The following is a 27360-nucleotide window of genomic DNA, read 5'->3' on the forward strand; positions in this document are numbered from 1 at the left end:
ATTTTTCAGAAGCCAAGTGATTTGGTGAGCTGTTTTAGTCACTTTTGCAATGTGCCCCCTAAACTTCAATTCCCTATCCACCAACACTCCCACATCCCTGGCCTCATCAATCTCCTGGAGTACGGTTCCACCAATGCGATATACTGCTGCTATTCTTTTCACCCCAAAGTGCATAACCTTACACTTTGCCACATTAATTGACATCCATTTTTCCTAGCCCAGTCCTCCAAACTATCCAAATCATCCTGTAAAATTTTAACATCCTGTGCACTCATAATTGCTCTACCCAACTTTGCATCATCAGCAAACAAGTGAACACTTCCTCTCAAATCCTTTCCTATATCATTGATGAACAAATTGAAAAGCAGTGGTCCAAGAACAGAGCCCTGTGGCACTCCACTAGTCACAAGCCGTCTTTTAGACTCCACTCCTGAATAAACCACCCTCCTATCCATCTCACCAACCCTATATCTATCCCCATCTGCTCCAGTTTACTGATTAGGGTTCTATGTGGTATCCTATCAAAAGCCTTGGCAAGGTCCAGTAGTATGACTGTAAACCCATTACCCCTATCCAGTTCAGCTGTCACTGTGTTACAAAACGTGAGCAAGTTACTGAGGCATAATCTACCCTTCACAAAACCATGTTGTCCCCCATATAATATCCCATTTTCATCTCTCCGATCCTGTATTCTTTTCTTGACTAATTTCTCTAAGAACTTAACAATGATTCCTGATATGCTAATCGGTCGGTAATTTACAACAGCAGTCTTGGAACCACCTTTATACAGTGGAACTATTTTCCCCTCTTTCCACCCCTACGGACTAACCTAGACCCGAGACTCAAATTAAACAATATGGTCAAGGGTACTGACAATTCTTTAGCTGCTTCTCGTATTGTAATAGTTGGTTAAAATCAGAATTCAAGAATGGCTGGATCAGAATATGATGCTCTATAGGAGCCAACATGGTTTTGTTAAAGGTCGATCCTGCCTTAGCAATTTATTAACTTTTTATAATAGAATGACATCTGAGTTGGACAAATGAAATGGATACACAGTGGTACTACTGGATTTTGCTAAGGCTTTTGACAGGATACCCCTATGGAATACTGTTGCCCAAATTGGAGCAGATGGGGATGGATACTAAACTGCTGATATGGATAAGAGAATGGCTCAGAAAGTGGTGTATGGAGGAGCAGAATCCAGGATGAGGCAGGTGACCAGTGGTGCACCTCAGGGCTCTGTGCTTGGGTCGTTATTGTTTAATTTGTACATAAATGATATAGGGAATGGCTTGAAGGGAGATATTCAGTTGTTTGCTGATGATGCAAAATTGGGTAGCACAATAAAAAATCAAGCTGATGTTGAGAGTTTGCAGGATGATTTAAATACGCTGGCAAAAGGTAACGGATGTCAGTTCAATGTGGAAAAGTGTAAAGTTATGCATTTTGGGATTAAATGCTTACCAGCTGTGTACTACATTGATGGAATGGTACTCCAAGAGATTGATGAAAACTTGGGAGTTTTGGGATAGGGAGATGAAGTTCAGAGGACATATTGCTAAGGTATCCAAGATAGCACATAGGATTACTTGGTTCTTCAAGAACACACTAACATCCAGAGATAAAGAGGTTATTGTTCTCCTTTATAAGGCATTGATACTTCCACATTTGGATTACTGTGCTCAAGTCTGGTCAACTGGATTCCTTGGAGATGAGGAGGTTGTGGAGAGGGTTCAGAGGAGAGTGACTAAGTTGGTGAATGATGTAAAAAATGTTCCCTACATTGATAGATTGAGAGCTTGTGGATTGCAGAGGTTGTTTGATAGGCAGTGAAGAGTGGATATGATAGAAACATCTAAATTACTAAAAGGTTTTTATAAGATTGATGCAGGGGAAATATTTCAGCTGTGTGATAGTGATGGAAGAACAAGAGGTCATCTCTGGAAATTAAGGAAAAGTGTGAGAACGAGATTTTTTGCCTGGAGGGCAGTGAATGAATGGAATGTATTGCCCGACTCATTTGTGAGTTCTTCATCTGCAAACGAATTCAAGAAGAGATATGAAAGATATTGTTTTGATAGTTTGGGTCTCCCACGATGAGTCTACTGACTCTATGGAGATACCCGTAATAATAATATATCTGAGAAGAAATAATTATTTATTGGCTTTGCTTTTACATTGTACTTTGTTGTTTGGTTACATAAATTTCCTGTGAATTTCCTGACACTTGGCATGAATTATTAGTAGACATTATATGTTAAAATTGAAGTTCATGCTTATAGAAAACTGCAGTATACTAAACTAGCTGAGCGAACTACATTGTCCTCACAAAATTTAATTTAAACAAAAAGAATGAGAAATTAACCCATATCTCTGCAATGACTGTTTCTCATTATATAAGTAGTAAAGCTAAAATTGAAATTAATATCAATTTTATATTAATATTAATATAAAATGAGAAATTGAAATTAATCAAGGTGTAAGACATGGATATAGTTTATCTCCAACTCTATTCAATATATATATATATATATATATATATATATATATATATTTATTTATTTATATATTGATCAAATTATTAAAATAAGAAAAATAACAATAAAACAAGGTATCCAGTTAACCAGAAGAACTGATATCAATGCAATGCTTTTTTCAGATGATCAGACTGTATCACAAAACAACAGAGAGGACCTTCAAAAATCGTTTATGATTAAACAAAATAAGCCAACAATACAGTTTAAAAATCTTGCAAAAGAAAAAAAGTCGTAGCATTTAAAGTTCGAGATCATATTAAATCAAATAAGTCATAAAAGATAAAATAATAGAACAGGTGACACAGTTTAATTATTTAGGTCACATGATGAGAACACATGCAGTTTACAAACAAAAAATGCTGTTGTTGTGGTGATTGGTGGTAGATGGCAATGATGGTAGTAGTGTCATTCTGTATTGTTGGAGAATTAAGTAATAGGGAAGTTGGTTGAGATGTGTGTTGCGGAGTAGAATAGTCTAATCTTTAGTCAATAATGTTTTTGCTGTTTGGTCTCATTCTGAAAATGAACTTACCCTTTTCCTATAATGGATCAATAGCCATCATCCATGCATTCAACTCACCATAGAAAAAAAAATGCTGGTAGTTTGTCATTCTTGGACATCCTTCTTACTTGCACAGCCTCCAGTACTTTGTCAACCAGTGTTTATTGAAAACCTACTTTACTGGCATACATTCATCAAAAATCTGATCATCAGACCTCTAAAAAAATTGGTGTGATCAAGTCTTTAATTAATAGAGTGCATAATGTATGCTCCTCTCCCTCAAGCTTACAACAAGAATTCTCACAATCAAAACTTTAATGGATTAAATGGTTACAACCCTCATGAAATCCAGCAGATAATTGACTCTTATGTTCCAATCCGTAATATTTCTGATAACTCTGAATCTATTGATAAAATTTTGAAGAAGTATCCTTTATTCTCACATATTTTCCTATCAACAACATCTGTTACCATCTACAAAAGACAAACTGTCACCTCTATAATTAGCTGGTGTTTACCAGATTCTTTGTAAATGTAATTTGACATGCTTTGGCAGACAGGCAGGAAAAAGAATTAATGAACATCAGTATTACATTGAATACATGAAACCTCAAAACTCTGGTCCGGCACAGCATAGTATTGACACTAAACACAGTATGCAGTGAGATGAAGCTTGTCTTCTCCATAGAAGCAGTTTTAAATATGAATGCCTTTTCAAAGAAAGTTGTGAAGCCCTTTTTCATTGGCTAACCTGAATCAAAACGATTGTTTCTCTACCAAAAGCTTGGGAAACTCATTTTATGTAAACATCAGAAATAGTTTTAATATTATATAACCTGTAGCTCTGTTGGTGACAGACTGACTTCTGACTTAGATAAATTTTGTGAAGAAAGACTTATATGTACGTTTTGCAAAAGATAATGAGAGTGAAGACAACAGCAATAAATGCATATGAATGCCTTGAAGGATATATTTACATATAAATCAAACAATAAAATGAAGAAGAGAAATGGAAGGAGTCTATAAAATTAGAAGCAATGAGAAAAAAATATGACAGAGGAAGAAATAATCTCATCTCATCTTCCTATTTCTCTCTTTTACCTTGCAGTGTCGAGGGTTTATTAATCGTTGGACCTCAAACCATTCACAAGATAAGGTGATCAGTCCTACGCCCCAATGTATCCTATGTCCGCAGTGTTGAGTTCTCAAGGTCAGTTTGCCTGCTTTGCGGGATGAAAAATCCCCAGGATAAACTGGGAAAAACCCTGCTGTCCTTTCCCAAGACTGGCTAACTTGGCTATGGCTGAGGAAGATCCTTCAGCTCCCCACGTCACTGACGGGAATCGAACCTAGAACACTCTTTCCCGAGGCATATGGTTGTGAAGCGCACAGCCACTAGGCTAACTGTGTGGATGGAAGAAATAATAAAAAATATGAAGTACTATTCATAAACTTCTCCATGGCTTCAGAAAGTGTAAGAAATATAAAAGAAAAGAAATATTAATGTTAATCATATTATCTTTTTTTTTTTTTTTCTTTTTTTTTTTTTGTACAGATATTTGCCTATGGCATTTTAAACACATTCAATTTAGTTAGAAGACAAAAAAAAAAAAAAAAAGGAAGAAAAAGAAAGATAATGAAGGTGGAGTATTCAAATGAAACAGTGGGTCAATTTTAAGCAAATGTAGATTTTTTTCAAGTTATGAGGACTAAACTGAACTTTCTGATAGGTTAATTTATCTCTTTAACTTAAGATAGCTTCAATGTGCACATTTGCCTCATATGTTTGAACAAAATGAGATTATCTCTGTATGAAGAGAAATGTAATATCAATTCGGCTTTATTATAGTAAATATCTTAGGAAAAATATTCAAGAACCACATTAATACACTGCGTCAATGTAGTGTATTAATTTGTTTGCACTATTAATGTGTTTCTTTGAAAGCATCAAATTATAAAACAATTGTAACTCAATTTTCTTTGGATATATATAATATATGTGAAAGATTCCAAATAAAATTTAGTTATAAATTAAGTTAATTAATTTTGTGTTTGTCATTGTGAACTGTTAAGATAAGTTGTATTCTATTATCTCATATGCATTTTCAGAATCAGGATGATTGTATTTAATATAGGTTCAGCTGGATCGACATATGAAAGAACACAAGGAAGAAATTTTAGATGAAAGATGCTACTTCTGTAAACAGTGCCCTCAGATGTATTCAAAGGCATCATTACTCCGTGATCACATGAAAATTCACTACAAGATAAAGTATGTTGTAAGCTTACTTTCTGAGAAATAATGCTAATAAACTAAGGGGGGGGGGAATTGAGAAATTTTAACTGAATAATAAGAAATAACAAGACAAGTAATTCTTTCAGTTATAGTATTGATGTTATCTTTCCTATAGGTAACACAGATCACAACTTGTTACAGATTATCCTTTCTGGCACACATGCACCACTATACAAGGCAGTGATTAGATCACACATGGACTACTGAACACAGATTTGGTTAGTTGATTTTCTTTGTGATGAAGTAACTGAAAAGAGTGCTCTATAGGTGAGTGACTAGGGCAAAAATGTAAATTGCAGTTTAGTGAATAGGAAGCAAACAGGTAAGTTGATGAAGGGATTTTGCAGGATTAATTTGGAAGGGATTATAAGGAGAAGAATGAGAAGCCATCCCTTGAAGTTGTTAAAGATGTTGAGAAGAAGGAGGAGTTGAGTTTTTACACGGAGAGTGATAGATGAGTGTAATGCATTGCCCAAATGTTTTGTGACCTCTAGGAGTGTGAATGATAGATATACTGCTAGTTGTGTTTTCTGCAGTGAGTTCATTGATTGGCTGAGTGGTTAGTGTGCTCTTCAACCAACAATCTGTCAGTTCAAATGCAGCTGTTGCTGTGAGCATGGACATTTGTAGTTGTCTTTAGCTGATAGATGAATTTCATTGCCTACTGTAAGAGTACTTCCTTGCTTATTGGAGGTTGGAAGTGCTTGAAAAAGTTCCTTGTTTGGTCCTCAGTGTGGGGTTTCCAGATTATGTAAAAAAATAAAAATAAAAATACAGAATGATATAAAATTGATAAAAATAGAAAAAATATCCTTAGCCTACTTGTGGTACTAATGTACTGTAGGTTTATAACTTTTTATACAAGCAGGACTCATAAAAAAATGCTGAGAATTGACTTATTCACAAGTTATCTCCTAAAGACAATTTGAATCCATTGTCTTATGCAGGAGTTTTCCAAGTACTTTATTCAAGTTGGCTTCTCTTTAGTCATGGGAAGAACAAGATTACTTCATATATTGAAGTGTATAAGTCTGGCCTTGCTCAGCATGGTCTTCTGTACAGAGTTCACTGGAAGAAAACCAGTCATCCACAAAAGTTGTCCTTTAATGGAAAGATTTTACAAAGAGAGCGCTCAGGCTCTGCTCCACAAATCAAATTTGAATTGGAAGTTTATTTAGAATACATATAATTTTTTAATTTATATATGCATACATACATAGTTTATTCACAATATGATACAATGTGAAAAGGGAAAAGAGATTTATATTAAAAATTAAATATTGCAAATTATGGTCTTCCAAGTCTCTCTATCTTGAACTAACTAACTGGTAGATGTCAGATGGAGTTTTGCAGTTCAGCCTACTGATGGTTTCACATATGTATTGCCAAAATTGTTTGCATGGTCTTCTTCTACTGTGTTTGCCATCTTCTGGTTTGTACAGGATAAGCGATTCCAAAAAGAGCGAGACTTCAGGATGTCTGAGTTGATGCCCAAGCCATCTGAGTTGTAGTTTTTTTTGACTATACTGACAAGTGGTTCTTGCTTAGCCAGATTTAGCACAGCAGAGTTAGCAACGTGGTCCATCCAAGTGTATCCAAGGATCAGTCTGAGACATGTAGTTCCAAAGGAGTTAATTAGATCTGTAGTTTTTTTGGTGCTTATTGTCCAGGTTTGAAAACCATACAAGAAGATGGATCTACTGGTTGCATGGTATAGTATTAATTTTGTCTTTAATGATACTAATGATGATTTCCAGATGGGGCAGAGTGGGTTATGGAAGACTAGAGCCAGCTGTTTACGTTTTCTGATATCATTTTCTGTATTGCAGATGTAAGATCCAAGGTATTGAAAGTCCTTTACTCTTTCTAAGGGTTTATTGTTGATATGAAGTATAAAGTTTTCACAACCTATTGAGAATACTTTTGGATGTTGATCTGCAGACCAATAAGTTTAGCCTGTGCCTTTAGTAGATTGAGATGTTTTTGTGCGTTTGTTGGTTCTGTATCAGTAAGTACAACATCATCAGAAAAACTAAGATCAGTTATTTGCATGGTGTGGGTGGATGTTTTAATGTTAAAATCAAGATCTGTGTTGATGGTCTGGAAGATGTAGTCCAAGCATATTAAAAACAAATAAGGTGCTAGTACATCACCTTGCAGGACTCCTGTTGTCACTGGAAATGATTCCGTAAAATTGTTTTTATGTGAATGTGCTTATATATATTTCTGTTTAATTGTTTCTTTATTACTGGTTGCATTTTAATTGAATGTCAGGCCTAGCTTATGATAAATATCACATAAATCACATTATGTCTGATGGCAGATGTCATCATTAATGACATCTGCCATCAGACAGATGCCAGAGAGGTGGAAATGGTGGTGGTGGGGGGGGCAGTAAAAGTTGCATCCAGTGGTCTTACCAAGTCAACAGAAGATTTGATTGCCATGCCATTTGATCAGAATGCAAACATTCGGCATTTATCCCTTTCAAAAGTCAGATGGAATAAATGATCTGGACTTTTTTAAGCTGCTGTGTAGGCTGAGTGTGGATCAGGAGTTTGTGTGTGATATGCTGAATGTGTTTGGTTCTCTTTGGAGAACTAAGCTATGGATGCTCTTATTTAAGCAATACAACTTCAAAAATTCCTAAAATATTGTAGATCAGCCACACATGCACAGGCTTTCTCCAATACTACCTGGATTTATTTTCGTCTTCTGCTTTTGGAATAAATTATTATAATGGTTCAAGAGCTGAGATTGTTCCTAAATACTATAGCACTCTATGCTTAACTCTAAGACTGCAACAGCATTCAGGCACTGATATTCTTTCCATTAATAACTGCAAAACTTCATATAAAATCTTGAACCTCTTCCACCATAAACTGCCACAGTTGGGTACTAACAATAACTTACTGAAGTTTTATTGATATCCTAACAGGACAAATGAATCTTGCTTAGAGAATTTCATATAATCGTCTTCTAGTAAATGCCATAAAATGGAAGTATGTTAGCATCGGAGATCCAGTATGTGATTTCTGTTACAGACTGGAAACAGTAGACTATGCATTCTACAGCTGACCTGTTGCCTTGCATATTTGGAATAGAAAAGGCAGTGTCTTCCTGTCATGATTGGCCTTATCCTTTACCATTACAGCATTTCCTTTATCTTTTTCCTTTTGAAATAGATATATGGTTGTTTTGTTTTAATGAAAGCAGCATATGGAAATTCAGGTGTAGATAAATTACATGGGGGTAATTTGCTACTAAAGAGTGAAGCAACAACTTTGAAGCATAGTTTATTAGCATCTTTGCTTCAAAGTCCAACAGATTATGTTTGATATTATGCAAAAATCAAGATATGGAGTGAATTTAGGTACAACAGCAATATGATGGCCTAAAGCTAACATGCTTCAGCATCAGACAATGGGCATCCAGAAATTTTAATAACTCATTTATTACTAGAAGTGTTGTCAGCAGTAAATCTTTGCTTACAATATAATGATTATTATTTTTGCATCAGTTCATATGAATGTCTTTCATAAGAGTGGGTTAATGATTGTTTAGAAACATAAAGATTAAGTGCTTGAAGATGTTCCATATCAAGGAAAAACTTCTAAATAATATTTCTAAAAATATTATTTAGAAATTTAGAAAAAAAAAATTTAGAAATGAATATTTCTAAATAATCTAGCAAACATTGGAATAACTTTTGTATTGTGACATTTTTTGAGAAAGACGATCTGAGCACAAAGCTTACCTTGTGAAACTGATAATTTTCCTAACTTACCTGTTAGTTTAGCGAATTCTTCCCCACGAAAGATAATAAGTCTAATATTTAAAGGCACCTTTAGGTAGCATAATTACGAGGGTTTGCTGAAAAGTTGTCATCATGAAGGAATTGAGGACACATTATTGTACATGTTCTCCATGAAGTGTCATACACTTGTTACAATTCTGCTGCATCATTTGTAGTCCTCTGAGAAAAAAGTCTTTCCCTTGTTGCACAAACCAGTCCTCAGCTGCAGATATGACTTCATCATCTGTGATAAATTTTGTTCCTTTCAAGTGTTTCTTTAAATAGGAAATAGTCAGATGGTGCCAGGTCTGGTGAATAAGGTGGGTGAGGCAGACATTGAAAACTTATCTGTTAACTGTTAGATATGCTGGGACAAAATCTCTTAAAGTCTCACATAAAATTTGGTGAATCTCAGTTACGGGCTTTTCTTGCAGCGAAAAACTTTGAGAGCCCGCATCGCTGTGTCTTCAAATTTTTTCAAAACCTCTGATATGTCTTATATATTCTAAAAGAAAAAGAACAAATTCTTCAAGTTTGATGAAACATGGGGGATTAAAGGGTTTTGAGATTCTTTCTTGTGGTTATGTCAATTGCTTCAATGTCATTTTTGTTCTAAATGTTTATCTGAACTTTTCACCCCCCCCCATATAAAACAAAATTGGTTGTCATGTAAGTTGTTGTTTCATGCCTTTAAAGATTGTACTGGATTTACTTATGCATAAAGTAAAGAGCTCAGATTAACATCTCTAATTTCTGATTTTGAGATCAGGTTTAATACCACTTTCCTTCATAATGTGATCCATATAGATAATGAATAACAGAGGGGATAATGTACATCCTTGTCTGACACCAGATTTAACATTAAACCAACTTCCGTTACCTCCTTCAGTTTTAACTGCTGACTTGCAACTCATATATAGAGGATGTATTGCTTGATATAATGCCTCATTTACGCCATATATTTTGTCTCCAGAAACTCTGGTTTTTAAACCCACATCATATTTGTGCTATTACAGACAACAATATAAGTGTTAGTATTTAGGGCCATAAGATGTTGGTATTGTCTAGTATTCTCTCTCTCTCTCTCTCTCTCTCTTTCTCTCTCTCTCTCTCTCTCTCTCTCTCTCTTTCTCTCTCTCTCTCTCTCTCTCTCTCTCTCTCTCTCTCTCTCTCTCTCTCTCTCTCTCTCTCTCTCTCTGAAAGCTTCGCTTCATTAAAGGCTTGGAGGATGAAAACTGGCTGCTCACCTGTCTTCAAAACTTTAGGGCTGTAGGAGCTCAGCCTACTCCATTTGAGGAATAAAAAGTCTTAGTGAATTGATTTGTTTATTTTTTATATGAATCTCTATTTAAGATCATCAATTGTACATATTAGAAGACTGGCTGATTTGTTATATGGTCCATGACTTCCCAGAGATAGTGAAAATAGTAAGAAGTGGGAATGCTGATTACAAATCTTCAAAATTGCATGAAATCATTAAGAAAGATAACCAGGTATGCCAGTCAGCCAATAATAATGCTCCATTGTGTAATAGAATACATTAAGAAAATAGGAACATTTGACAGGTCAGACAAGTTCTGCCTGAATGTGGATGTGTGTAAGGACTTGAAGTGATAGAAAGTTCTTTTTTTCACCTCCTGTGCATAACAGTTCAAAATTCTGAGACACTGTACAATGAAAAATAGTTAACATAATAATACAGATTTTCAACTAAGAGATAGATGAGAGAAATTTTTAAAAATTTCCCTACACCAAGAGCAACCACTAAAATGGGACCTGCATCACCTGGTGATCAACCCCCCCCCCCCCACATTAAAGGGAAGACACTTCCCATCCCTGGTTCCATTCACACCAAAGAAAAAGAAAAATCCCATTAGGTATCGTCACTTATGTTCAAACATCTCATTTGAAGAGGAGAGAGAGAGAGTAGAGTGTCTTTTGTTTTGGATTTATGATTAAAATATCTAAGGCTATGAGACTATTATGTCTGTAAGTTGTGTGTGTTCTTCTGGCCAGTTTACTTGTTTTGGGGGATGAAAAAACCATCATATGAGATTTGCTAACTCACTTTCATTCATTTAAAAAGCTCTGACAAAGATTCTTCCTCATTCTAGATGGGATTTGAAACCTGGTCTTTCCAATCAAAGGGCATCATCAATACCAACTTAGTTATAGGGAAAGAGAGGAGGAGGAGAGAGAAAGAGTGAGAGAGCAGATGTGTGTGACAAATGTTGCATTGCCCTAGGTGTATGCCCCTGTTTTGTAAAATATTTTACAATGGCTATATTTTGATAGGATGCTGGAAGGGTACAGCATGTTCAGTAGTATACTGTATAAAAGTTTATCAACCTGATAAACTGATAAACAGTATTGAACAAGATTTTAATAAAATATAATTTATGAGTGTCAGAAATTTAGTTAATCCTAATTTGAAAATAAATAGCCTGAAATTTTGCATGGTATTTTTTAATTTAAATTATAAAAGAAAATTGTGAAAATAAGTCAGCAAGGAGAGTTTGGCTGCCTTCTATTTTATCAGCAGTGAAAAGGTTAATAATATTGTATTATATATTATAAGCTATATATGGCTCTCTATAAGATTCCGTTTTCACCACATGGATTTAGTGTTTTGATGCACATGATGATGTTTAAATAATCATATCATATTTCAAAAAGTGGTTAGTCAATATTAAGAACATAAGTGCAGTGCACTGAACTTCTACAAAAATCAAAATAACTTGGTTGCAGATAGATTGGACACTGGAAGCTATTTATGATAGCCTTAACTCACCTCAAGTGGATAAGGATGATGATTATATTCCCATTTCTTGACAACCCTATTTGGTTGAAATCCAGCTTATTCTGCAACAGTTTTTCATAGACTTTTCTCAAGTATTTTGACATAAATCTTTCCTGGAACATCCATTAAGAAATTCTCAAGAAATTCTGATTTTTGTATTCAGTTTTATTTCCCTTTGGGAGTTCTGTTCCAGTCATCTGGGATTTGACTTTACCCAAGCCTTTTGGATTATTTAGTGTAGCTACTGCAAGATTTATATCACATACAGATCTCAATTTGTTAACAACTGAGATCTATATGTGTTTGCACTTTGGTTGATAAACTTACTTCAAATCTCATCTAGGATGCAAAAAATTTTATAACAGCTTTTATTAGAAAGGTGATTTAGATGGTCTTATACAGAAGTGGCAGGCTGTTTCCTAGTAGGAACACGGGGTTTTCATCCTGCAGAACAGGCATACTGGAAAATGAATGCATGCAATTTACAGGCAGTTGTATTACACCCAAATAGTAAACAATATAATTGATTTAATATGATACCATACCCCAGTCTGTATAGGCCTCAGGACATTCTATGATCATATGCTATATAAATAAATACTGCATATATCATTTCACATTTTTGATGGCTTTATGTATATCTTTTTTTTTTCTATTTCCACCCATGAAAAGTTGTAAATAAACATATAGTGCTCTAGAGATCAAACATAGAACTCTTTCAAGCCACTTCAGGCTTCCAATAGGTATGGCAGAGGTTTCACACCAGGTGATGAAATTTATCTACCACCTAATCGATACGTATTCCAGATTGTATCCTCCCGAAAAATTTATACCACTGTTCTATGACTTCTTACTTCGCTGAATTTTTTTTTCAAAATTTTTTAGAAGAAAGATATCACAAAAGGAGGAAAAAGTTTTCTCCTTTTGTGCAACATCTTGTGCTTCCCCAAAATTTTCTTCTTTTGTGGTATTATTTCCTTTTTCTAAACTTTAGTTTTTAAAACATTCTGCTACTTTCATGATGTTTATTATTATTACTATTATTACTTGGACACCTCCAGTGAGTCCCAGACTCATCAAGGGAGGTCACTTGCTCTACAACTCTCCGTCTTTACCACTCAATTCTCTAACTACATCGAACCACATCATCTACACCAACGCCATCTATTGTCCACCAGTATTTTCACAGACAATCACAAACATCCACTATCCACATCTCTCTTTCCACTATTTTCTTGGTTTTCCAACTGCATTATCTTAAAATGTTTTACCATTCTTTTTTCTTCCCCATTCATTTACTGGTTGTAAGGCATACTTTTTGTTTGTCTCTTCATTTCTGATCTTATCAAATTTTGTTTTTCCTATAATTTTCTTAAATATTTTTATTTCTATAGCAGCATTTAACTGTTCCATCTCTTGTTTTTTAAGTTGCATAAACTCAAATATGATAATTGTATAATACTTGTATATTACAACTAGTTATTAGGATCTTCCATAGCTCAGATGGTATAGATGAGCCCCTCAGTTGGAAACACCTGAGTTCAAATCCTGTCTATGAATTGAGGAACCTTTATCAGGTGTTTTCAATCAAATGGTGAGTTAGCTGGTCTTATACAGAATAGAAAGGTCCTCCTAGAAACTCGAGTTTTTCATCCCGCAAAACAGACAAACCAATCCCATGAACACACAGATCTACAGACAGAAATATTTGTCCTTATGGAATGCAGCAGAAGAATGGAAAGCTGGTTGCATTAAATTGCCTAAAGTCCCTAATCAGGGGACTCAACTCATTTTGAATGGATGGATATATATATATATATAGTCTGGGATTCCATTTAACTTCTTATCTTTTAGTTCTGTTAATATTTCATCTATTAAAATGTTGAAAAGTAGTTTACTTATCAAATCACTCAGTCTGATTGCTTTCTTTATTTCAATTTCTTTTGTTTCATTATTCCAGTACTTTAATACTTGTTATTTGTATAAATATCTTTGGCAAGTATTACTATGTTTTTTTTTCTCTTTCCACCATTAAATTTTGCTTATCTTGTAAGTTCATCATCATCAAATTCCTGCCATGTAGCCTCAAGGGGTGTACAGGATATGATAGTACTACATGAAAAAAAAATTACATCATTACTAACTTCCTATCTACAATTTTCCTCCAAATCAGTCTGTTACTTGTCAACACTCCAACATTATCAGATCTTATATTTCTATCGTCTACAGCACTTTGTACCGTATCAATCCACCTATATCTTGGTCTTCCTCTGGGTCGTTTTGCTGCCAACCTGGCAGAGAACACTTGTTTTGCTAATCTTTCCTCGCCCATTCTGTTTAAGTGACCATACCACCTGAGATTAGCTCTGCTAACGCATTCCTGGATGCTGACAATGTCAAATTCTTTCCTAATATCCTCGTTTTTAATATGATATTACCATTAATGCCATCTGTTCACGCCTATAATCTTTCTCAGGACTCTCATATCTGCGGTCTCTAGTCTTTGGTCAAGTGTTTTACTTCTGACCCAGCTCTCAGATCCATAAGTTAAAACTGGTTTGAACACTGTCTTGTATACAGCTAATTTAGTGTTTCGACTAATTTCTCTCTTATTCCATATGAATTTATTCAATTGACTTCCCACCATACCAGCTTTGCTGATTCTGTTGTCTATTTCTATATTTAATTTACCATCTTCAGTAAAAATCATGCCTAAATAGCTGAAATATTTTACTTGTTCCACAGGTTCTCCATTCACAACACAGTTGACATTTTCAATTATTCTGCCTATTTTCCTTGTCTTTGTCTTTTTATTGCTGACCTTCATACCATATCTATTACAACAGCTATTCAATTTAGTCAGAGAATCTTGCAGACGTGTAGCGGATTTATTTAGAAGTATAACATCATCCGCATAAAGCAAAGAGCTGACATTAACATCTCCAATTTTGATATCATGTTTAATACCACTTTCCTTCATAATGTGATTCATATAGATTATGAATAACAGAGGGGATAATGTACATTCTTGTCTCACACCAGATTTAACATTAAACCATCTTCCTGTACTTCCTTCAATTCTAACTGCCGACTTACAACTCAAATAAAGACTAAGTATTGCTTGATATAATGCCCCATTGACACCATATAACTCCAGCGTATTGAATAGCTTCTCTCTTGGCACCTTGTCATATGCCTTTTCCAGATCGACAAAACTTAAATACAGATCTTTGTTATATTCCCATGCTTTCTCGACTATTTGTCGTAAAGTGAAGTATACTTGCATAGATCTTGCCAGGAACACTCAGTAGGGAAATACCTCTGTAATTCTCACATGCAGTTTTATTTCCCTTTTTATATATGGGTACTATGAGAGCTCTACTCCAATCATCGGGAATTCGTCCCTCTGTCCAGGCTTTCTGAACTATGCAGTGCAGCCATTGTAAGACTTTTATACCACCATACTTCAGCATTTCTGGTTGAATATCATCTACTCCTGCTGCCTTTCCACATTTCAAGCCTTTGATGGCTTTTTCTACTTCAAGTATGGATATGTATTCCTGACTGCATGCCTGGTCAGTGTTTTTTACCACTGTGCTGTCATCACTGCTTGTTTCATTTAGCAGTTTTTCAAAGTAATTACTCCATACTTCAAGGATATCTTTTTCTCCCATTTTCATTTCACCTTTATCATCTCTAATTCCTTTTATAGCACTCTTTCCTCCATTCTTAAGCTTCTTCAACAACCTCCAGAATATTTTGCCACCTTCTTGATATTTATTTTGTATATTCTTGCCAAAGTCCTCCCATGACTTTTGTTTAGCTAGTTTTACACAGTGCTTAGCATTCTTGCATTTGTCTCTATATTCTCTAAGAGCACAAGCTGACTTATTTGACAGGAACTTTTGGTATGCTTTCTTCTTTTCCTTCACTGCCTCTTTAACTTCCTGTGTCCACCTTGGAGTTTTGATTTTTCTATCCTTGCAGAAAACCTCACCACATTCCTCTCTGGCTGAATCAATAAGTGTTTTCTTCAAGGCTTTCCACTGAATCTCCAAGGTTTGGTTGCTGTTCTCAAACTCTTTCATTTTTTCTTCAATAATCTTTGTGTATTTTAGTCTACAGCTCACATCTGAGAGGTGCTCAACTTTTATTCGCTTTAAAACTTTCTTACATGTTATTCTTTTCAATATGAAATTCAATTTTATCTTGCTCAAGACTAGATAGTGATCACTTCCAATTTCAAATCCTCTGCACACTCTGGTGTCCTGCACCAGGGAGAAAACATCACTATCAACAATAACATAGTCAATGAGAGTTTTCTTATTCCTAGCCTCTTCTCTCCATGTGAATTTGTGCACATTTTTATGTTGGAACATGGTGTTAGTAATAACCAGTCCATGTCCTGGGCAGAAATCTAACAGATATTTGCCATTATTATTAGCTTTGCTCTTTTCTCCAAATTTTCCCAAAATATTTTTGTATGTCTCACAATCATTTCCTACTCTGCTATTTAGATCCCCAACAAGGACCAACTTTTCATTTTTCATTGTGTCAGTTGCTTTTTCTAAACCCTCAAAAAATTCCTCCACTTCTATCTTAGTAGAACCTTCTGTGGGACCATAGGCACAAATAAGTCTCATTGTCCAGTTCCCCATTCTCATATTTGCCCACATTACTCTACTTGAGACTGACTGCCATTCAAGAAGATTAGCCTCATATTTTGTGTTGAATACTATGGCTACTCCTTCTTTTCCTTGACTGTCATTGCCTGAATATAACATTTTGTATTTATTGCTCAGAAAGATCTCACCAGTTTTGGTCTTTTTTGTTTCAGTCACTCCTATTATGTCGATCTGGTACTTATCTAATTCCTCAGCTAGCTCCATTTTTTTGCCATTCAGGCTTCTTACGTTGATAGTACCGATCTTTAACTCTGGTGATGTTGAGTTGGGGTTTTTATGCTTTCAAATACAATATGTAAATCTAGAAACACATAAAAACTACAGTGTTATATATCAACTAATTGAAATATAAATAGACATTAAATAAAAATTAACATACTGGAACATTTACATTAGAACATAAAATTTTTGCCTGAACATCAAGGGCATCTTTAGTTTGAATTAAAAATTCAGTCACGAACAAGTAACATAACAAAGACTGAACAGGGAAAACATGTTAGCCATGTAGGAATAAGATAGAGGATTAACATGGTCCAGAGACCTAATGATGTTTTATATGTGTTATAAAAAATAAAACAATTTAATTCAATGATAACTGTTATTAATTAAAAGAAACACATGCATTTTTTTTAAATTAAAAACACATGAAAATTATTTAATTGTAAATATTTCATCCTAAGTATCTTAGGACATCATCAGTACAGTAGTTTAAAACAATAATAGGAATAACATACAGTTAGGGCACATAGTTACAATAGAGTCTCATTAAGCGTGCGTAACGTGTTACAGAAGTTTAAAAAAAAAAAAATTATTTAACACAATTTTGTATGACAATTTCCCATACTTTAGGAATAGTAAGAACATCGTTGCGGTTGAAGTTTGGTCTGTGTAGTAGGGCTTTAGAACTTTCTTTGTATAAACATTCATATTTATATAAAGATCTATGTAAAAGTTTAGACTTTTCCCAATGGATCCTATGGTTTGGATTTTCAATTCCATTTTGAGAGAGGACAGATTTCTGCGGTTTAAGAAGACGAATGTGGTCTTGATGTTCCAAGATGCGTTTCTAAACAGACCTACCTGTCTGTCCAAAGTAAGACAATTTGCATGAGCATGGAATCTCATAAACGCCAGGCAACATCAAAGGTGAGAGTTTGTCCTTAGGAGAAGGTAACAAGTTGTAAATTTCTCCTTAGGAGAAGGTAACAAGTTGTAAATTTCTCCTTAGGAGAAGGTAACAAGTTGTAAATTTCTCCTTAGGAGAAGGTAACAAGTTGTAAATTTCTCCTAAGGACAAACTCTCACCTTTGATGTTGCCTGGCGTTTATGAGATTCCATGCTCATGCAAATTGTCTTACTTTGGACAGACAGGTAGGTCTGTTTAGAAACGCATCTTGGAACATCAAGACCACATTCGTCTTCTTAAACCGCAGAAATCTGTCCTCTCTCAAAATGGAATTGAAAATCCAAACCATAGGATCCATTGGGAAAAGTCTAAACTTTTACATAGATCTTTATATAAATATGAACGTTTATACAAAGAAAGTTCTAAAGCCCTACTACACAGACCAAACTTAAACCACAACGATGTTCTTACTATTCCTAAAGTATGAGAAATTGTCATACAAAATTGTGTTAAATAATTTTTTTTTTTTTTTTTTTTTTTTTTTTTTTTTTTTTTTGACTTCTGTAACACGTTACACACGTTTAATGAGATTCTATTGTAATCATGTGCCCTAACTGTATGTTATTCCTATTATTGTTTTAAACTACTGTACTGATGATGTCCTAAGATAATTAGGATGACATATTTACAATTAAATAATTTTCGCTGTGGTTAATACATGTGTTTCTTTTAATAATGATCATATCACAGGTTTCGTTATTTAAAAATAAATAAATAAATAAAAAATGATAACTGTGTAAAATACATTAGAACAACCAGGGCTGTTTTGTATAGGTGTTTAGGTTGTGCATGGCACCAATTACACTGGTTTTTTATTACAATTTTTGGAAAGATGGAAATAAACTGTCTTGTTCTAAAGATTCAATATACATTGCTCCACAGAATGTAGACATTGCTCCACACGGATACATTACTGATGGAATAGGATATGAATTTATTTATCTTTTACCTCCATGTCAACCATAACTGACAAATTTCAAAAAAACTGGAAGACTTTTTTGAAATATACATTTTGATGGTTCATGTATATAGCCATGTTATCCACCTCAAGTAAGAAATTTAACTTTTCATAAGACAGTACAGGTAAGAAGTTTTTGGGAACTTCTTACACAGAAATTCTTCCAAACAGTGAAACACTCACCAGATACTGGTTACATTATTTTACCTCCAATGATTCTGTATTTTGCCTGTATTTCAAACTCTTTTTGGGGTATGCGAAAAAAAAATCACCTAAAGACTGAGGATGGATGCAAAGATTGAAAGCATTTATCACTCATCATCATCAAACTCCTGCCATGTAGATTCAAGGAGTGTACAGGATATGATAGTACTACATGAAAAATTTACATCATTACTAACTTCCTATCTACAATTTTCCTCCAAATCAGTCTGTTACTCGTCAAGACTCCAACATTACCAGATCTTATATTTCTATCGTCTAAGGCACTTTGTACTATATCAATCCGCCTATATCTTGGTCTTCCTCTGGGTCGTTTTCCTGCCAACTTGGCAGAGAACACTTGTTTTGCTAATCTTTCCTCACCCATTCTGTTTAAGTGACCATACCACCTGAGATTAGCTCTGCTAACACATTCCTGGATGCTGACAACGTTAAGTTCTTTCCTAATATTCTCGTTTTTAATATGATATTGCCATTGATGCCATCTGTTCACGCCTCTAATCTTTCTCACGACTCTCATATCTGTGGTCTCTAGTCTTTGGTCAAGTGTTTTACTTCTGACCCAGCTCTCAGCTCTATAAGTTAAAACTGGTTTGAACACTGTCTTGTATACAGCTAATTTAGTGTTCCTGATTTCTCTCTTATTCCATATGAATTTATTCAGTTGACTTCCTACCATACCAGCTTTGTTGATTCTGTTGTCTATTTCCATATTTAATTTACCATCTTCACTAAAAATCATGCCTAAGTAGCTGAATGTTTTACTTGTTCCACAGGTTCTCCATTCACAATGCAGTTGACATTTTCAGCAATTCTGCCTATTTTCATTGTCTTTGTCTTTTTATTGCTGACCTTCATACTATATCTATTACAACAGTTATTCAATTTAGTCAGAGAATCTTGCAGACTTGTAGCTGATTTATTTAGAAGTATAACATCGTCCGCATAAAGCAAAGAGCTGACATTAACATCTCCAATTTTGATATCATGTTTAATACCACTTTCCTTCATAATGTGATCCATATAGATAATAAATAACAGAGGGGATAATTTACATTTTTGTCTGACCACCAGATTTAACATTAAACCATCTTCCTGTACTTCCTTCAATTCTAACTGCTGACTTACAACTCAAATAAAGACTAAGTATTGCTTGATATAATGCCCCATTGACACCGTATTGAATAGCTTCTCTCTTGGTACCTTGTCATGCGCTTTTTCCAGATTGACAAAACTCAAATATAGATCTTTGTTATACTCCCATGCTTTCTCAACTATTTGTTGTAAAGTGAAGATCTGATTCTGACAGCCTCTATTTGGCCTGAATAGAGGTTGTCAACCGTTTCTCAAGTAAATTTTCCATAAATCTTGCCAGGAACACTCAGTAAGAAATACCTCTGTAATTTTCACATTCAGTTTTATTTCCCTTTTTATATATGGGTATTTTCAGAGCTCTACTCCAATCATTGGGAATTCATCCCTCTGTCCAGACTTTCTGAACTATGCAGTGCAGCCACTGTAAGACTTTTATACCACCATACTTCTGCATTTCTGGTCGAATATCATCTACCCCTGCTGCCTTTCCACATTTCAAGGCTTTGATGGCTTTTTCTACTTAAAGTATGGATATGTTGTATTCCTGACTCTATGAATGGTGAGTGTTTTTTACCACTGTGCTATCACTGCTTGTTTCATTTAGCAACTTTTCGAAGTAATTACTCCATACTTCAAGTAGTAATTACTGAGGTGACATAAAGGTGAAAAATTACTAATTTGTCACCTTTATCTTTTGAGTTTCTTCAACAATCTCCCGAATCTTACCACCTTCTTGATATTTGTTTTATATGTTCTTGCTAAAGTACTCCCATGACTTTTGTTTAGCTAGTTTTACACAGTGTTTAGCTTTCATACATTTGTCTCTGTATTCTCTAAGAGCACAAGCTGACTTATTTGTCAGGAACTTTTGATATACTTTCTTCTTTTCCTTCACTGCATCTTTAACTTCCTGTGTCCACCTTGGAGTTTTGATTTTTCTATCCTTGCAGAAAACCTCACCACATTCCTCTCTGGCTGAATCAATAAGTGTTTTCTTCAAGGCTTTCCACTGAATCTCCAAGGTTTGGTTGCTGTTCTCAAACTCTTTCATTTTTTCTTCAATAATCTTTGTGTATTTTAGTCTACAGTTCACATCTGAGAGCTTCTCAACTTTTATTTGCTTTAAAACTTTCTTACATGTTATTCTTTTCAATACAAAATTCAATTTTATCCACTCTCAAGACTAAATAGTGATCACTTCCAATTTCTTCTGTATACTCTGGTGTCCTGCACCAGAGAGAAAACGTCACTGTCAACAGTAACATAGTCAATGATACTTTTCTTATTCCTTGCCTCTTCTCTCCATGTGAATTTGTGCACATTTTTAATGTTGGAACATGGTGTTAGTAATAACCAGTCCATGTCCTGAGCAGAAATCCAACAGCTATTTGCCATTATTATTAGCTTTGCTCTTTTCTTCAAATTTTCCCAAAATATTTTTGTATATATGACAATCATTTCCTGCTCTGCTATTTAGATCCCCACCAAGGACTAACTTTTCCTTTTTCATTGTGCCAGTTGCTTTCTCTAAAGCAGAGGTCGCCAAACTTCTTTGACCATTGGCCCCTTGAAGAGTTTCTTGATGTTTTATCGACCCCCTCTATTTTACTATTACGTAATTATAATAGGACAAGCGAAAAAGATATGTGAATTTTTAGATTGTTTATTTTATAGTTACAGTGTTTATTGTATGTATAATATAGTATGTATTATTATATTACTATTACTTGTGATATTAATATCACTGGTATTACTACCAGCCCTTCTCAATTCTTCAACATAAAGAAGTTTAGTTCGTGAATGAATAACGATTGAATTATAATATGTATGTTGATAAATTTTAGAACATTAACGCTCACTTGTATGTCAATGGAAAAAATGAGACTGGAATCGAATACATGTAAATACAAGCAACCGTGCACGTGTTGCCATCTCGCTCCTGCCGTGCTGTCTGGGCATGAACCAGAGACATCCGTTTATTGGTAAATACGTCATTTTGGCCTACTTGATTGGCCTATGTAACTATTTTCATGACCTTGCTCCATCTTACAGGTCTTATTCGTGTCACTGTTCCTACGATTCACTCTTAATTGCATTGTCATTCAGGATGGAGGTAATCCAAGTTAACCGAATTAAATATTACCCGTACAATGATGTCTTATATTTTTCTGTCGACCCCTGAACCTGAATCGACCTCAAACAATGTTATATCGACCACTTTGGCAACCAGTGCTCTAAAGCCTCAATAAATTCCTCCACTTCTACCTTAGTAGAACCTTCTGTGGGACCATAGGCACAAATAAGTCTCATTGTCCAGTGCCCCATTCTGATATTTGCCCCACTCTACTTGAGTCTGCCTACTATTCAAGAAGATTAGCCTCGTATTTAGTGTTGAATGCTATAGCTACTTCTTCTTTTCCTTGATTGTTATTGCCTGAATATAACATTTTGTATTTATTGCTCAGAAAGATCTCACCATTTTTTTGTCTTTTTTTGTTTCAGTCACCCCTATTATGCAGATCTGGTACTTATCTAATTCCTCAGCTAGCTCCATTTCTTTGCCAATCAGGCTTCTTATGTTGATAGTACTGTTCTTTAACTCTGGTGATGTTGAGCTTGGATTTGTTTTCAGATTTGTCATTCATTTATCGCTCATTTTTAGTAAGCATGAGGAAAGTGAAATCTGCTTCAACAATAGTGTGAAGTATTCAGAACCAAAATCTGATTGTGAAAAAAAAAAAAAAAAAAATAGACACTACATAAAAATGAGCAAAACTAAACTAATATTGTTGTGCAGTTACTGAATGCATAATATACATGATTCAGTTTTTCACAAAGCAATGTCTTTCATTATGATGGAAATTTATGAAGCATATTTGGTACCTATATTTTAGGGGATAAAATGTAAAATTGCATCTACTATAATTTTAATTATAGGAGATTCTATAATTAAAAGAAAATAATGGAAAAGAAGGAGTAGCTATAGTATTCAACACTAAATATGAGGCTAATCTTCTGGAATTGCAAGCAATATCAAGTAGAGTGATGTGGGCAAATATCAGAATGGGGGGAACTGGACAAAGAGACTAATTTGTGTCTATGGTCCCACAAAAGGTTCTACCTTAGTAAAACCTTCCATGGGAGGAATTTTTTTGAAGCTTTAGAAATTGCTGAAGGAATTTTTTGAAGCTTTAGAAAAAGCAACTGACACAATGAAAAAGGAAAAGTTGGGTCCTTGTTGGGGATCTAAATAGCAGAGTAGGAAATGATTGTCAGACATACAAAAATATTTTGGGAAAATTTGAAAAGAGCAAAGCTAATAATAATGGCAAATACCTGTGGATTTCTGCTCAGGACATGGACTGGTTATTACTAACACTATGTTCCGACATAAAAAATGTGCAAAAATTCACATTTATAGAAGAGGCAAGGAATAAGAAAAAGTCTCATTGACTATGTTATTGTTGATAGTGATGTTTTCTCGCTGTTTTCTGTGAACTGTAGACTAAAATACACAAATATTATTCAAGAAAAAAATGAAAGAGTTTGAGAACAGGAACCAAACCGTGGAGATTCAGTGGCAACTCCTGAAGAAAACATTGATTGATTCAGCCAGAGAGGCATGTATTGAGGTTCTCTGCAAGGATAGAAAAATCAGAACTCCATGTTGGACACGAGAAGTTAAAGAGGCAGTGGAGAAAAAAAAAGAAAGTGTATCAAAAGTTCCTGGCAAATAAGTCAGCTTTTGCTCTTAGAGAATACAGAGACAAATGTAAGAAAGTGAAACACTGTGTAAAAAAACTAGCTAAACAAAAGTCATGGGAGCACTTTGGCAAGACCATAGAAAATAACTATCAAGAAGGTGGCAAGGTATTCTGGAGGTTATTGAAAAAGCTCAGAAATGGGGGGAAAGAGTCTCTAAAAGGAATTAGAGATGATGAAGGTGACATGAAAACTGGAGAAAAGATATCCTTGATGTATGGAATAATTACTTCGAAAATTTGCTAAATGAAACAAGCAGTGATGATTGGTCAGTGTTTTTTCCCACTGTGATGTCAGGAATACATATCCATACTTGAAGTAGAAAAAGCCATCAAAGCCTGAAATCTGGAAAGGCATCTGGAGTAGATGATATTCAATCAGAAATGCTCAAGTATGGAGATATAAAAGTCTTACAGTGGCTGCACTGCATAGTTCAGAAGGCCTGAACAGAGGGATGAATTCCATATGATTATAGTAGAGTTCTCATAGTACCCATAAAGGGAAATAAAATTGAATGCAAAAAAAACTGGAGGTATTTCTCTACTGAGTGTTCCTGGTAAGATTTATGCCATTATATACTTGAGAAACGGTTGAGAAGGATTGTGACAAAGAAGCTTAGTGAAGAACAAGCTATATTCAGGCCAAAATGAGGCTGACAGAATCAGATTTTCACTTTACTTCAAACAGTTGAGAAATCATAGAAATATAACAAAGTTCTGTATTTAAGTTATGTAGATATGGAAATGGCATATGACAACACAGGAAGAGAAAAGCTATTCAAAACACTACAGTTGTATGGTGTCAATGTGGCAGTATAAGTCTTTACTAGCAATACTAAGTCTTTATTAGAGTTGTAAGTCAGCAGTTAGAATTGAAGGAAATACAGGAAGATGGTTTAATGTTAAATCTGGTGTCAGACAAGGATGTACCATTATCCCCTCTGTTATTGATTATCTACATGGATCACATTATGAAGGAAAGAGATATTAAACCTGATATCAGAATTGGAGATGTTAATCTCAGCTCTTTATTTTATGCAGATGATGTTATACTTCTAAATAAATCAGCTACAAGTCTGCAAGATTCCCTGACTAAATTGAATAACTGTTGTAATAGATTTGGTATGAAGGTCAACATAGGCAGAAGCACTGAAAATATCAACTGCATTGGAATGGAGAATCTATAGAACAAGTAAAACATTTTAGCTACTTAGGCACGATTTTTAGTGAAAATGGTAAATTAAATATGGAAATAGACAACAGAATCAATAAAGCTGGTGTGGTAGGAAGTTAGCTGAATAAATTTATATGGAATAAGAATGAAATTAGTCAAAACACTAAATTAGCTGTTTACAAATCAGTATTCAAACCAAATTTAACTTATGGATCTGAGAGCTGGGGTTGATAATAAAACACTTGACCAAAGACTAGAGACCATAAATATGAGGGTCTTGAGAAAGATTAGCAGCATGAACAGATGGCATCAATGGCATTATGATATTTAAAATGAGGATATTAGGAAAGAACTTGACATTATTAGCATCCAAGAATGTGTTAGCAGAATCTCAGATGGTATGGTCACTTAAACAGAATGGGAGATGAACGATTAGCAAAATAAGTGTTCTCTGCAAGGTTGTCAGGAAAAAGACCCAGAGGAATATCAAGATATAGATATATTGATATAGTAAAAAGTGCCTTAGAAGACAGAAATATAAGATCTGATAATGTTGGAGTCTTTACAGGTAACAGATTGATTTGGAGGAAAATTGTAGATAGGAAGTTAGTAATGATGTAAGTTTTTCATGTAGTACTATCATATCCTGTACACTCCCCCCCCCCTAGAGGGTACATGCCAGGAATTTGATGATAATGATATGGCGAATATTACTCCATTATTTTAGATATACAACCTCTCAAGTCATGTAGAACACGTAGCAAAATGTTAGATTTGTAGATTTCCAAAATGCAAATATTTTTTCTATTATATATTAACTTTTTGGGAGGCTGATTTTATGCAATGAGGTGACACTACTGGAGAAGGACAATACATTTTTTTTAGTAAACTATTTATATAAACTAAATATATACAAAAATAATAATGGATGTCAGGCATATGACAATACTGCAAATATGGTGGAAAATGTAATGGAGTAAAAAGAACATTCTTACTATTGAAAGAAATAACTCTTGGTCATTCTGTATTCCTTGTTCTACACATTCACTAGTGAACAATGCAGAAAAATTTCTCTTGTCACCACTGAATTTGTTTTATATCATCCAAGAACTAAACTAAACAACTATTTTATGGCTTCAACAATAAATTGTATTGGATTGAAAACATTTATCAAACATAAATTTGAACCAACATGGTTCAAATTATATGTTAATTAGACACAGAGCATTGTCTGTGAGTTAGCCATAAAATGGCTATCTCACAGACAATGCTCTGTGTCTCTTCTACAGGTACTTCCATGATCACTGCTCCAGTGAATTGGCAAACATCATTCTTCCACTTGCTATTAAGGCTGTTAAAACTAGAGCAGCTGCTGTCCAACATCCCTTTACAGTACAACGCAACCTCTTCGAACCTGCTTCTCCTCTTTCACTTATTCCATCTACTGTTGTCCTTCCTCATGACATGTTTCACAACAATTTCAATCTACTGCTCTTTAAGAAGAATGTCAATGGGTTTCTTCTTTCTCAACCCTCATCTCCACCTCACACGTGATTCTTGTACCTCTTGTGTGTGTAGGGGGGGGGATGCTCAGTTTCTCTTCTGGTTTGGTCAGTATTGGGAAAAGAGAGCCTGTACAATTTTTGAACATTAAAGTCGCCAAAAAAAATGAAGTCTGTTTGGATAGTTGTATTATAAGAAATCACTCTGTAAGGATAAGAAGTCGAAGAACTCAGAATTATATTCAGAATTAGGGGAATAGTAAAGACAGCAAATAAGTGATGCATAATGAAGCAAGGAAATCTTAAGTCCCAGAAGGTCAAAAAAGATAGAGATTCAAGATTTAGGCATCCTCTATCAAGGAATATTATGAATTGCACAAAACTACAGGTACCATCCTTGTACAGAAGAATTCTACAGGGTATGCTTTGAACAGTTAAGATAGGCTATGGATATAGTAATATGGGGCTCTTTTAAAAATAGGAGATCAGGTATAGATGTATGCAAGTAATGGTGCACATCATTTAGGTTTATGTTTATGCCATGAATGTTGGTGAATTGAATGTAGAAGTTTTTTTTTTTGTAAGGTTTCTTTCATTTAAAATTTTTGAGCAAATTTGTTTTTTTATTTTAACTATAGTGACACTATAAGAGGGTTGTCTGAAAAGTTCTCAGCCTAACAATGAAGAAATAAATTTATAATTTCAAAATTATTTTTATTTTTCAACATAACTCCCTTAAGACTAATACATTTATTCCAGCAATGCTCCAGCACCATTATCCCATCCCTGTAGTGGTTCTCAGTAAGATCTGTAAAATACCCCTCTACAGCTACAATCACATCT

At 34.6% G+C, this 27360-nt stretch overlaps 1 protein-coding gene across 1 annotated transcript in view; it reads left to right on the forward strand.

Moving 5' to 3' along the window:
* LOC150103270 (zinc finger protein 236-like) overlaps positions 1-27360 on the forward strand; it is a 236553-nt gene that overhangs the window by 75000 nt on the left and 134193 nt on the right. Inside the window, exon 5 of the mRNA XM_090398431.1 lies at positions 5178-5314. Within this exon, the coding sequence (XP_090254557.1) occupies positions 5178-5314 (137 nt within the window). The remainder of the gene's footprint in view (positions 1-5177; positions 5315-27360) is intronic.

This window comes from Typopeltis vanoorti, chromosome 9 (genome assembly GCF_054136105.1).
Source record: "Typopeltis vanoorti isolate ZY-2024b chromosome 9, IOZ_Tvanoo_1.0, whole genome shotgun sequence".
NCBI lineage: Eukaryota > Metazoa > Arthropoda > Arachnida > Uropygi > Thelyphonidae > Typopeltis > Typopeltis vanoorti.